This window comes from Neodiprion virginianus, chromosome 1 (assembly GCF_021901495.1).
Source record: "Neodiprion virginianus isolate iyNeoVirg1 chromosome 1, iyNeoVirg1.1, whole genome shotgun sequence".
NCBI lineage: Eukaryota > Metazoa > Arthropoda > Insecta > Hymenoptera > Diprionidae > Neodiprion > Neodiprion virginianus.
The window spans coordinates 29,433,577-29,446,922 of NC_060877.1; the positions used below are offsets into that span (position 1 = coordinate 29,433,577).

At 40.5% G+C, this 13,346-nt stretch overlaps 1 protein-coding gene across 2 annotated transcripts; it reads right to left on the minus strand.

The window, feature by feature from the left end:
- Window positions 1-482: 482 nt before the first annotated feature.
- On the minus strand, window positions 483-13,090 carry LOC124301875 (mucin-16-like). Of its 2 annotated transcripts, none has more exons than XM_046757424.1 (4): window positions 12,784-13,090; window positions 9,931-10,036; window positions 9,631-9,821; window positions 483-8,014 (listed from the first exon to the last, which is right to left on the minus strand). In XM_046757424.1, exons 1-4 carry the CDS (start codon window positions 12,860-12,862, stop codon window positions 1,128-1,130), a joined length of 7,263 nt encoding a protein of 2,420 aa, XP_046613380.1. In that variant the 5' UTR covers window positions 12,863-13,090; the 3' UTR covers window positions 483-1,127. The 2 variants fall into 2 exon arrangements, with proteins under 2 accessions (XP_046613380.1, XP_046613390.1); XM_046757434.1 differs by lacking the exon at window positions 12,784-13,090 and adding an exon at window positions 11,890-12,766.
- Between the last annotated feature and the right edge of the window lie 256 nt (window positions 13,091-13,346).

Below are 13,346 nucleotides of genomic sequence, written 5' to 3' on the forward strand. Positions count from 1 at the left end.
TCTTGGATATTCAAAGCACTATCAGGCTACTGCGGTACGCTTTTTCAAAAACACAAATTACGCGGAGAATATAGTAATGTGGATTTTAAAACTCGAGAGAGAGAACAATCAATGCCACCCAAGAATTCATTTTGTTTCGAACTTCAAGTTTTGATGAATCGAATGCAGGTTAACTTTTAGATTTCGAATACTAAACGATTAAGTTCTCGTAACGACGAAACCAAAAATTAGCAACATTGAAACCACGTTAAGAATAATTTGAGTTGAAAAGATCAACGAACTCACTTCACCACGCCAACGAAGTTCTCAACTACCTATCTAGTAATTATTTCAATTCGTATGTTCCACTGGGATCGCGAAACCTGTCACATCATGCGAACTCTAATCGAGGATGGGGTTCGTTGTGCGTTGCTATGGAGAATATATAACAGAGCTGAGGGGTGGCACACAGAAAATTAAGAGCAGGCGTCGATACCTGGCACTTCAATGAGAATACGATGGAAACTGATATTATGTAGTAATACTGATGCTAATATTCCATACTAAATACTTTACTCGGATAATGAAATGTAAATCAAAGACAAATTAGTGAAAACATTATAATATTAATATGCCAGAGAATGTGCCGAACGAAATAACGGGAACATTCGTAATCGAGGATCAGCGTTGAAAAAACAAATTTAAATCAGTACGATTGTAAACGTTTTTCGGCATTGATAAACATACATAGCTTTCACGTACAAAAATTCAATGTTTCTTTGTAATTATCTTTTACACAATTCAGTGGCTGACATAACTTGAAATATCTTGAAATACCTTCGTGGTGATTGACCACACAATGCTATAGAGTCATTTCACGTACAGTGCATCAATTCCTTTACCGTTCTGTCTGGAAGTTTTCAAAGATGAATAATATAAAACTTAAATAAGAATTTACGTATATAAGTTAATTTCTAATTTTCATGAATCGTACAAAACGTTATTACAGTATACACTCACTTAATATATATATACAAATTCTCACTCAATATAATATGTATAGTAAGGCCATATATTACAGGTACTCATGCATATCTTGACCTATAATGCTACGTCAGCTTTATCTTATTATTAAAATTTGAGAGTTTTCAAGTTTGACTCGGTTCCCAGTAGGTACTTGCAGTATCGCGCCAGGGGTCAATGAATTGATTTTCGGTCACGAATCCGTTCAGTACAGCATCTACGTATGCCTTTCGCTCATAGTCAGAGTCGAACGAAAAACTCAACGAGGGAATAAATTCCGTCTCAACGAATGTCTTGATGGGCTTGGGCGTTGTTGTTGTTGTTGTTGTTGTTGTTGATGTTGTTGTTGGAGTTTTCGGTAGCTCAGGACTAGTAGGAGCCGACTGCCAACCAGAGGCTTTCTTTCCGGTTCGATATTGTTCTAGATTGACAAACGTTGACGGAAATTTGTAATTTATATTGGCAGAAGTTGTGGGTGGGGTAAAGTAACTTTGGTGAGTGTCACTCGAAAAGTAGGGTTGTCCAAAATTCTTCGTTAATTCTTCTAAAAGCTGCTCCCTTGAGGGGATAGAAGTTACGGCCGTCTTCTGTGCCGAAGCAAAGAGTGCTTCCAAGGAGCCATTTATATCTTGGGCTAAAAGATTCACGTCACGATTGCTCGTCGAGGACGGTTGGTTGAGGATGGAAAGATAATCAAATTTCGAATTTAGTCTTGAATTCAATGCTACGCTCTGTTCGGTTCCAAAGGGGGATGGTCGTGGTAAAACTTCCGATTTAACTGGGTCTATTTCTTCAGCGCGATTGCCGACTGACTTCGAGCGTGTTATAGTTGCAGGACTTAGCAGCGGATTAGAAAAAATAATCCTCTTGCCACTTTGATTATCTTCCAAAGATATTCTAGGATCAAACAGCAATCGTCCTCCAGCAGTATTTGATTGAACAGTGGGTGCTAGAGTTGGTGTTATAGTTGGTGCTATAGCTGGCGCTATAGTTGGTGCTACCGTTGGCTCCAGATTTTGTTCATTCACTGAAGTTTCAATATCATCAGACCTAATGATTTCATAACCTTCCAAACCAGCGAAACCAGGCGATCCGTTATTCTGATGTTGCGCAAGAAGTTTACTTATGAAATCTCCCGATGGATTAAAGTCCTCACCAGCGTTGATCGTGAAGGCAATCTCGTATGGCAAATCGTTACTATTGTTGATCGAATCTTCTATTTGGCTCAAGCTCACCGGCAAGCCAGCAGCTGAAATGTTTGGTCGAAGAGCCTGCACACTATCCTTGTTTGATGCATCAAATTTCCCCGTGGTCGTTATACCGGTGATATCTAGGACATTCTTTGGTGTGCTAGATTCAAAACGTACATTACTTTCCGCAGAAGTTGCTTTACTGAAAACATTGGCCATGGTATTTTGCCGATATTCGTTATGAGGAACGATTTCCGAACTAAGCAAACTTGTTGAATCATCAGCTGATTGTGAATTTTGCAGCCCGATGGTCTTTTCGCCTTGTGTATCTAATGATGACTTAACAGCTTGTGAAATCAAAGTCGAAGGAATGGTATAAAACTGAGGATATAACGAAGCTCCGCCTGTGTGAAAACGTATATTCTCGTTATAACCGGCCGGAATAAACCCTTGAGCGATGGGTCCTCGAGTGTCAGACGTGTCTGCTTCTAAACTTTTTCCGCTCGGGGTGACGAAGGGGTTGTCAAATCTAGGAGGAGATAGAGTAGAGGCTATATTTGGATAACTAGTTGTTGATGATTCCTTGCTGGTACTCTCCACAACAGCAAACTGACTGTTCTTAGTTTCCGGATTCCCCACACTTGAATCGTAGGTAAGATGTTTCACCGGAGGTTGTATTGCCAATTGATCTCCTAGTTGCTGCTGTGGTATCTGGATGGAGTTAAATGACATGGGCCTCTGATATTCCTTTGGAGATAGATAGAGCTTTCCTGGTGCTGAACTGAACGATGGGTGAAAAGGGTTGGATAAATCATGCAACGGTACGGTCCATGGATCAGGAGCGTTTGAAGTCTGAATCAAAGGCGGTACTTCGGTTGATGGAAGTATGGCTGGCCTTCGATTGAAAATATCCATCAAGTCTATAGCTGGTAACTTTGGAGGTTGTAGCACGTCAGTAATCAATGGTGGTATATATGGTGATGAAGACGCAACATGTTCTTTTTCAGTATCGCCCACTAGAACACCGTCGGATGAGTTTGAAGAGTTTGGAGTTTTAGAGAGCATAGGTGGATTCTTACATGATACACTATTAATTTCAGTAAACACACACGGAAATTGTGTCACTGGCATTTCTGTAGATTTAGAAGTTTGAGGAATCGGAGGAGATATCACAGTAGACACGTCCAAAGTCTGTGGTTGATGTATAACAACCATTGAATCCCCTCCCTGTGGGATTTGAGAAATGAACGGTGGTATATTCGGTGGTTTTCCAGAAACATTTTGACTATTGACAGTACTTGGGTTCTGTGCACTGAACGACGGCGTAGATTTTACTGTTCCAGGAATCAAGGATGGTATTCTGGTTGGTGTATTAAACACATTCGTGTCGTTGTTTGCATCCGAAGATTGTGGAATCAGAGGTGGTATGCTATTGGATGATTGAGAAGTCTCTGTCTCTGTTCTGTCAGCAGAATCCGTTGAGACCACACCCGAGGTTTGTATGATCAAGGGTGGTACCCTCGTTGCTGTATCAAAGATGTTCTCATCATTATTTGCATCTGAAGATTGTTGAATCAGAGGTGGTATACTGTTGGATGATTCAGAAGTTTCTGTCTCTATTCTGTCAGTAGTATCCAGTGAAACCACAGCTGAGGTCTCTGTGATCAAGGGTGGTACCCTCGTGGCTGTATCAAAGATGTTCTCATCATTATTCGCATCTGAAGATTTTGGAATCAGAGGTGGTATGTTGTTGAATGGTTTAGAAGTCTCTGTTCTATCAACAGAATCCGTTGAGACTACACCTGAGGTTTGTGTGACCAAGGGTGGTACCCTGGTGGTTATATCAAAGATGTTCTCTTCATTATTTGCATCTGAAGATTGTGGAATCAGAGGTGGTATGCTGTCAGATGATTCAGAAGTCTCTGTCTCTGTTCTGTCAGTAGTATCCGTTGAAATCACACCTGAGGTCTCTGTGATCAAGGGTGGTACCCTAGTGGCTGTGTCGAAGATGTTCTCATCAGTATTCGCATCTGAAGATTGTGGAATCAGAGGTGGTATGTTGTTGAATGGTTCAGAAGTCGCTGTCTCTGTTCTGTCAGTAATATCCGTTGAAACCACACCCGGGGTCACTGTGATCGAGGGTGGTACCCTAGTGGTTGTGTCGAAGATGTTCTCATCATTATTCGCATCTGAAGATTGTGGAATCAGAGGTGGTATGTTGTTGAATGGTTCAGAAGTCTCTGTTCTATCAGCATAATCCGTTGAGATTACACCCGAGGCTTGGGTGATCAAGGGTGGTACCCTAGTGGCTGTGTCGAAGATGTTCTCATCATTATTCGCATCTGAAGATTGTGGAATCAGAGGTGGTATGTTGTTGAATGGTTCAGAAGTCTCTGTTCTATCAGCAGAATCCGTTGAGATTACACCCGAGGTTTGTGTGATCAAGGGTGGTACCTTAGTGGCTGTGTCGAAGATGTTCTCATCATCATTCGCATCTGAAGATTGTGGAATCAGAGGTGGTATGTTGATGAATGGTTCAGAAGTCTCTGTTGTATCAGCAGAATCCGTTGACTCTACACCTGAGGTTTGTGTGATCAAGGGTGGTACCCTAGTGGCTGTGTCGAAGATGTTCTCATCAGTATTCGCATCTGAAGATTGTGGAATCAGAGGTGGTATGTTGTTGAATGGTTCAGAAGTCTCTGTTCTATCAGCAGAATCCGTTGAGATTACACCCGAGGTTTGTGTGATCAAGGGTGGTACCTTAGTGGCTGTGTCGAAGATGTTCTCATCATTATTCGCATCTGAAGATTGTGGAATCAGAGGTGGTATGTTGTTGAATGGTTCAGAAGTCTCTGTTGTATCAGCAGAATCCGTTGACTCTACACCTGAGGTTTGTGTGATCAAGGGTGGTACCCTAGTGGCTGTCCCGAAGATGTTCTCATCATTATTCGCATCTGAAGATTGGGGAATCAGAGGTGGTATGTTGTTGAATGGTTCAGAAGTCTCTGTTCTATCAACAGAATCCGTTGAGACTAGACCCGAGGTTTGTGTGATCAAGGAAGGTACCCTAGTGGCTGTGTCGAAGATGTTTTCATCATTATTCGCATCTAAAGATTGTGGAATAAGAGATGGTATGTTGGTGAATGGTTTCGAAGTCTCTGTTCTGTTAGCAGAATCTGCCGAAACTACACCTGAGCTTTGAGTGATCAAGGGTGGTATCCTAGTTGATGTATCAAAGACGTTCTTATCGTTATTTGCAGCTGAAGATTGTAGAATCGGAGGTGTTAAGCTATTAGATGGTTGAGAAACCTGTGTTCGATGAACGACATGTGTGGAATCTATCCCTGCTGATTCGGCTGATTGTGAGATTTGCCAAATCAGAGGAGGCATCCTGGCTGGTGCAACAGGCATATTTTCGTTATTATGAAAGCTCGTAGATTGAGGAATCACAAGTGGTATCCTAGTAGGTAATTGAGAATTCTGTGTTCTATTGGTAACATCCGATAAACCTCCCTCGGACAATCCGGTGGGTTGTACAGTTTGTGTGATCAGAGGTGGAATTCTGGTTGATGCGTCAAATGCATTTCGATCACTATTTCCATCCAAAGACTGTGGAATCGGAGATGTTGTGCTATTAGATGGTTGAGAAATCTGTGTTCGATTCATAACATCTGTTGAATCTATCCTGACTGATTCGGCTGATTGTGAGATTTGCCAGATCAAAGGAGGAATTCTAGCTGGCGCACCGGAGATATTTTCATTGTTATTAGAGTTCATAGACGAAGTAATTACAAGTGGGATCCTATCAGGCGATTGAGAATTCTGTGTACTATCAGTAACATCCGATAAATCTACCCCTGGCAATCCGGCAGGCTGGGAGGTTTGTGTGATCAGCGGCGGAATTCTGGTTGATGCGTCAATCACATTTCGATCGCTGTTTGCATCCAAAGATTGTGGAATCAATGGTGGTATCGTATCAGATGGTTGAGAGGTCTGTGGTCTATCAGCAGTATCCGTTAAAACTGCTCCCGGCAATCCGGCTGATTGTGAAATTTGCGAGATCAAAAGTGGCCTACTCGGTGCTTCCAAAGTTTGAGAAATCCGAGGTGGTATCCTGGTGGATGATGCAGAAGTCTGTATTCTACTATCAACATCAGCTCTAACCGTCCCTGATGATCCAATTTCCGAAATCGAAGGTGTTGAAATGCGTGGTTCATTAGAGGTATTTTCATCATATATCGCCCCTGGAGATCGTATTCCTGACGATAGCATAGGTGGCGAATTTTGAGGGATCAACAGTGGAATCATATTGGGTCGTTCAGAAGTTACATTTGCACTCATAGTATCCTTAGAATTTATTCCTAACGATCCTCCCAGTTGCGGAGCTTGAGGTATCGGAGCTAGCGACATATTGAACGTATTGAAAGTGAATAGTTGGTCACGAATATCGATAGAAGACGAATCTGATGACCCCAAAGGTCGTGGAAGTTGAACAATCAAGGGTGGTATCTTGCCAGGGGAATTAAAGATGTCACTGTCCTCTTTTTTCCCGTCATTTACCAAGCCTGTTTGCAGCGCAGCATTTGCGTAATTATCAACCAAAAACCCTTCCCTTTTCCCAGTAACTCGTGCCCGGAATTCCTCACTTAAGGAATCCTGGTCAGCGTAAAAGTGTTGATAATTTTGTCCATGACTATACGACTCTGAATTAAAAATCGATGGCACTATTTCAACTTCCTCTTTCGTATTTCCAATATTCGATTTATGATTTGACAAGTACGTATCTTGTACCTCCGATCCAAAACTTTCCGTCGGTTTAACGGATTTTGCCACATTTTCATGGTGTTCCTTGTCTGCGGTATCTGATTTTTCACTCGCTTTACGGTTCAAGATGACTGAATTTGTAAAATTATTATTTTCCGGTGTAAGATCTTCGTAAATTACCGTTGGTTGCGATGTTAAAATGTTACTATTTTTACCGTGAATGTAAAGATGATCTGAGCTTCCCAAGTCTTGATCATCATTTTTGTAAGATGTCGTAGAAGGTCTGTATGTAGTTACAGGTACAGTGGGTGAGTATAGTTTTCGTGTCGTTGTAGTAACCGTTGGAACAGTTGGAGCATACGATGGCTGAAATTCTTCTTTGTAAATGTTAACATCGTGATCATCAGAGTTTCGGAAATTTTCCTGTATTACAAATGGTCGTAATGTTGAATAAGCATTCTGAGAATCATCGTTGACATTTTTCTGAATGTAGATAACTGATGAATCTTTAGCTCGATCGTTTAATCTGGAATCTTCGCCCGGACGATTGATCTGAAAGTTTTTCGGCCTAAGCCGGATATTGATCAAATTCTGCTTAGATGGAGTATGATCGTCATTAACATCGTCATTATTCTTTCTCAATCGAGAATTTTCTTGCAATGGAGGCTGTTCTGTATGGTAGTGGCGATAATTTTGAGGGTTTCTTTCACCTGATACTGCAATTCCTTCACGGATGTTTGTTTTACCATTATCTTTGTCTGCAACTTTCGCAATGTTCAGTTGTCTTCCTCTGACTTGTTGATCACTGCTACCACTGTTCGGCTTTGGCAGTTGCATCATTTCGTATGCTTTTTGGATCATTTGTTCCTCGTTTTGAGGTATTTCTTGGTGTGGAAAGAAATCATCATTGGGCACTTCACATTCTACGTTATTCCACCAATCACAGGTAAGCAGAGTTTGCGAAAAAATTGATCCGACTGGGCAGAGGAACGAAGAAACCACCACATTGTGACATACGTGGAAAACCTGACATCCAGCTTCCTCATCAGCATAGTAACCTGAGGGTCAATATAACAATAAATCAATTGCACATTCACTTCTGCAAGTGAGTAGGTATGTTATTTGAATCAAGACAGCAGCTTTTTATTAATCTAAGTGCAGTGCGTTAATGGCAAACTGATTCGTACAAGTATTACACACTTCTAAGACGACTCTCGAATTTTAAAAATAATTACTGAGCAGTGAGCAGATGATTCAATGCTTCGGAGATGCTGTGAGAATGTCGCAACGCAAAGTAGCGAAGTTTCTACTCGATGAGGTACCGTGGGCCCCATGAGTTACGCCATTACGATTTAATCAATTTGAATCACAACTTGTTCGACACGAATATCATTTCACGTTAATCCGCGTAGCACGTGTAAGAAGACACCGTTAATATTATAAATAATTAGTTGACGACCTCGATCAGATTATTTTAGAACGATAAATAGTAACTCTGACCTCGTTAATTAATCAAGTTTATAGTTTTCACTGTGACTCACAGAAGTGCGATTTTCGTTCAGGAAAGTGAGTAGGCTTATTTGCCAATAACATGAGGTGCATAAATCAATATGTTGTTTTATCCATCTGCAGCCTTAGGGAAATTACGTGTACATGCAACCGCGAGCAAAGGTTTGTTGCTTTGAAAGGAGACATGCGGTAGAAGGAGCCATCCCACTTTGACGTGATGCTTGTGGTAAGTGAATACGCGGATGTCCTTGTGGACGGAAAAATTATTCATATTTGTAATTCGTATTCGAGTTGCACGATAGGATGCTGCGATGCCAAAGTGTAACTGCAAAAATGCCAAATTTACTTTCTGAACCACACCCAAACCTCGTATCCTGTGGAGTAACACTTTCACCAGATAGTAATACCCACTTTGGATCACAGGGGTCAATTAACCTGCATGTATGCACGCGATATTCACAGTACACGAATCTCAAAAATTGTGCAAGAAATTTTATTCATTTCTCTTATGATAATAGCCCGAGCTCGATTTTAAATTCATCTTTCTATAGTTTTATTTTATTTTTTTTAACTCAATACAAGAACACGTGCACATGATATTCATCAAATTCTGGATTTGACAGAGTCGGAAAAACCTGAATATCGAACAAAAGAATACTTGTTAAGAAAATCTGTTATGAAAATCAATTGTATAGATATTTATACTAAACCTGTTCTCACACACAACAATAATAATAATAATAATATTCATGCTAACAATCATAATAGGAGAGTTCCGCGTGCCTGTTCGTTCGAAATGCGTCGCAAAAGAAACGAAATCCTTAGCATCTGTTCTCACGTTTATAAGGCTTTGTTTTTTTTCGCCTCTAGCATGGATGTCAAGGATCCTGCTCTTCCCTGATCCAAGTAATAGTGGTGTCTGTAAGTGACTACGAATACTCGATCCGTGATTCCGCGCGGGAGATCTGGCATTTTCTTTGCTTTCTCAATAGGTCATATTAGCTGCCAAGTATACGAATTCCAAGAGCGGTCTTCGCGCTCAAAGAGAATCCCAGGTGAATGAAGAATGTGAATGATTCATAGACTAATTGTTTCAAGGAACAGTTTGTTAGAATTGATCAATTCAAAGAAAGATGCCAGCGTTATAATCGACAATTATAATTACCCGACATCCGACCATGACAGGAGAATCTCGTTTTCGGTACGCTGGTGTAGGTTGGATAATTGACTCCTGGTTCACCTGGTACGTTCGACCTGATATCCGAAAATCCCGATTCTACCTGACTGGAGTCGTAGTCACCACTCGTCGAGTCATAGCTATCGTACGATCCATCTTCATCGGGATTAAAGTATTTTCTGTAAAATAATTGCTCTCAAATGATTTGCTCACCCAATGCATTGTCTTTCGTTTTAAAAGAATCGCACAGGACAGCGATTGTATAATTATTTATTTATTATTAATTACCTTCCTCTACTGCCGTCAATTGCTCTTCGAAAATGGAAGCTTTCCTGGATTTCTTGGGCGTTCTCCTGAATCGATTGACCGATGCACAAAACAACCGTAGCGAGAACTAAGAAGATGAGATATCGTTACATCTTTATTAGTGTAAATTAAATCATGAAAAAACTGAGGTAAGAACAGTATTGTATTTCAGTATTGAATGTACGGTTAGTAGTATGCGAAACCAACTATCCAGTCAAGAGCTGTTAAAAAATTAAATAACAACTGGTAACTACCACATAATAAACATCATGCTTTCAAACACGGAGGACCAAATCGGAGTTATTATGATGCTTGGATAGCGTACATTTCCATTGTAACATGTTACTTCCATGATGCACCGACTGAATAAAAAATTCTTGGCATATAGTGCATAAAAATACAAGTAAGCGGAGGAGATAAAGTTTCCTTTTTCCGTCAGTGGGACAATATTTCTGACTTCTTTTGTAAACGTAAACTACGTTTTATTTTCGTTTTAATGTAGGTCTCCGTCATCGGCAGTACTAGAGAAAGAATGGAAAAAAATCAACTTTCGAATGACACTTTGTACTTTCACTTGTTCGAAATAATTTGCACTAAATGTTGTGCTAACAGAATAATTCGTCTCCAAATGCGTTAGGTGTTAACGTTTTCAGAGTCATGATAATGGCCTAGTCTTGCAAAATATAACACCAGTTAAGCTATCAAAAAAATAGAAAGCGCGAATGTGATTTGCACATTCTACAACCACCGAAAGATTACGCTAAGTGAGAATTTCGCACAGCCCATATTATCTCGCGTACAAAAATTATCGTGAGCTGAACTGAGGAAATTTTTGTAACATTTGCTAACGATTTTATTCAATAGAAATTTCCCACTGGCGTATTTAATTTTTTATTTTTCATTTCTGCAAATTTCATCTTACGCGGAAAACAAAATCGAATTTTTGAAGAAGAAACTTCACGTTACTTTTTAGAACCGTTCGAATATGACAATACCTGATATAGGAAATTCACTTTCTTCCAAATCACTTTAAAACTTCAATCTCTTAACATTCGCACTTAAATACCATATGAACAATATACAAAAGATGCATCATTTTTTTTTCTGAATTATATCACATGTTAGTAAAAGTTTTGTGAAATTTCTTATATTTCATGTTATCAACTCCAAAATAATGTCCACCGTAGTAAATATACTTTCACGCTTCGGGCAATCGGGAAAATAAATGTTCAAACACTCGCAGACACGCGATATTGTCCGGAAGATGATTTTATAGATAAAAGGCGTGCGTTTAGGCATTTGGCTGGATTAGCAAAGACGGGAATTTACTCATTGTCAAATTTAATTAAATCCGCTTTCACAATTTCATATTTCATTTGAACCTGTACATCGTAATAAAGATGTAACTAAGTTGATCTTTCAAGTTAGTGAGTAACCGGTTACTTTTAGTTAAACTTTACTTTAGGCTAAATTCAAGGAATCAGGGATAAGCGTAAACAAAGGACAGCAACATTTCTCAGTCTTTTCCCGCTTTTCCATATTGTGACACCTATTTGTTGAAATGACGGGAAGCCTGCGGTGTCAAAGTAACGTCGGTTATGATTAGCTGCCGATTTGTAAGGAGCGAAGAAATGGTCTTGGCAACAACTGAGTACAAAAAAAAAAAATCAACGTGAACCACTTCCGCAACAAAAATACAGCTTCAGATATTTCGCACTCATCGTTCGCACGTAATACACATTCAATTCAACGAGGAAAACAGTCTACTGCGAACACTGCAACACCGAGTACATTAAATCCTCCTAAAATCCGAGCATCTCCTTGAACAGTCAGCTTGACAATGAGGTAAATTCATTGTCAGGTATTTTCTTTTCGACGCAAACCCCAATTAAGTACCGCCTGCACAAGTAACAAGTCGAAATATTCGTGGGATAAACTTACAAAGGTAACTTTGAGTGGACCGCATGTTGTCCCGGACTCACATCGGGGGGACACCACTAAAATATTGGCAGCCCGCCGGTCGGGAAGTCTGCAACGCACTGTTCCCAGTGCGAGCCAAGGATCTCTCAGCTTCTTCTTGCTCGTCCAGATACCGAGAAGGGGGATCCGGCAAGGATGAGGGAGTTAATGAACGACAGGCCGACCACCGGTCGTTTTGGCTGGTCAAATTTAGTAGCCACACACAAAACACCGTCCCTAAGTGTCGTGGGCGATCACTAGGACACCAAATCGTGTAATATCGTCGCCTACTGCCGTTCCCGGTTACTCAATTGTCCATCATTCCCACGAAATCGAGTAAACCCATCCGGTTCTCAAGTGATCAGAATTACGATTGATTACCGAAAAAATGACGATACTTTGCATCGTCTGGTAGATCGGTATCCATACTGCGTAAAACGACGCTACTTTCTTTGCCCGTGTAACGAAGATCGCGGACTTTGATGATAATTCAAGTGGTTGTTTTTTTTTCGTGACATGCTTGAAAGCAAATTGAAAGGTTAGATTCAACTGCTTTTGAATTCTACGCTTATTCTAAACACACCAATGCGCACACCTACAGTAATTGGACACTTCAAAGAAGATCCGAGTGATTAGTTTTTACACGTCTTGACTCCCCGCATATTCCTCGACTAATTATCCTGCCAACTCTTCACGAGTTCTTTTGAAAAGGGTCAAGCGGCCCTCAGATGGGACAGTATTCTGCACAACAGGTAGAAAAAGCTGTAGAAGCCAGACTGCGCGACATACATTCATGTATAAACCGGCCCAACCCGAGGCAATCAAAATCCAAGCCAGCCAACCTCTGTGAATATTGGCACAAAGATTCTCACGTACTTGTATATGAGGCTGCACGTATACCATCAGCAGCTGGGCCATGGATGTAATACTTTCGATTACATAAGTTCGATGACATTGCCTCAGTTCTGAGCGTTGCGTCTTCGGAGCAGCTTTCGAGTTACGCAATATACGAAGCGCGGGTCGAACTCGTCATACTTTAATGGTATATGTAGACGAACAAAGATTCAACACCCAAATTTGATGGCGTTAAATTCTTACCCACGCAACGAACGTGGATGATGACGAAAAGTTGAAATACTTTCGTTAGATGTTCTAAGCCGACTCCAAATCCTGTCGTAAATAAAAGTAATTGATACATCATTCTAACATCTTTCAACGATTTCATTTGTCAATGATCTTGAAAATTTTCTGCGTCTCGAATCGCGCCGAAAATCGTTTACAGCTGCAAAGAAAGAGCATAGGAGGAAAATATTGTGTAATTCCACATAAAACCTGTTGATTGCAACATTCGCACGTACCGTAAAAATATTCAGAACGCGCGAATCATCCACGTACAATGAATCACCCACTAATTCTCGCAACGCAATTCTCACGACCAC

Excerpts from the sequence above, each read along its gene's own strand:
- LOC124301875 (XM_046757424.1), bottom strand. The coding sequence starts at position 12,862 with ATGTCATCGAACTTATGTAATCGAAAGTATTACATCCATGGCCCAGCT. Across the intron at positions 10,037-12,783 it reads ACGTGCAGCCTCATATACAA|TTCTCGCTACGGTTGTTTTG; the intron begins GTACGTGAGAAT and ends TCATCTTCTTAG. Across the intron at positions 8,015-9,630 it reads CTGTCATGGTCGGATGTCGG|GTTACTATGCTGATGAGGAA; the intron begins GTAATTATAATT and ends ATTGACCCTCAG.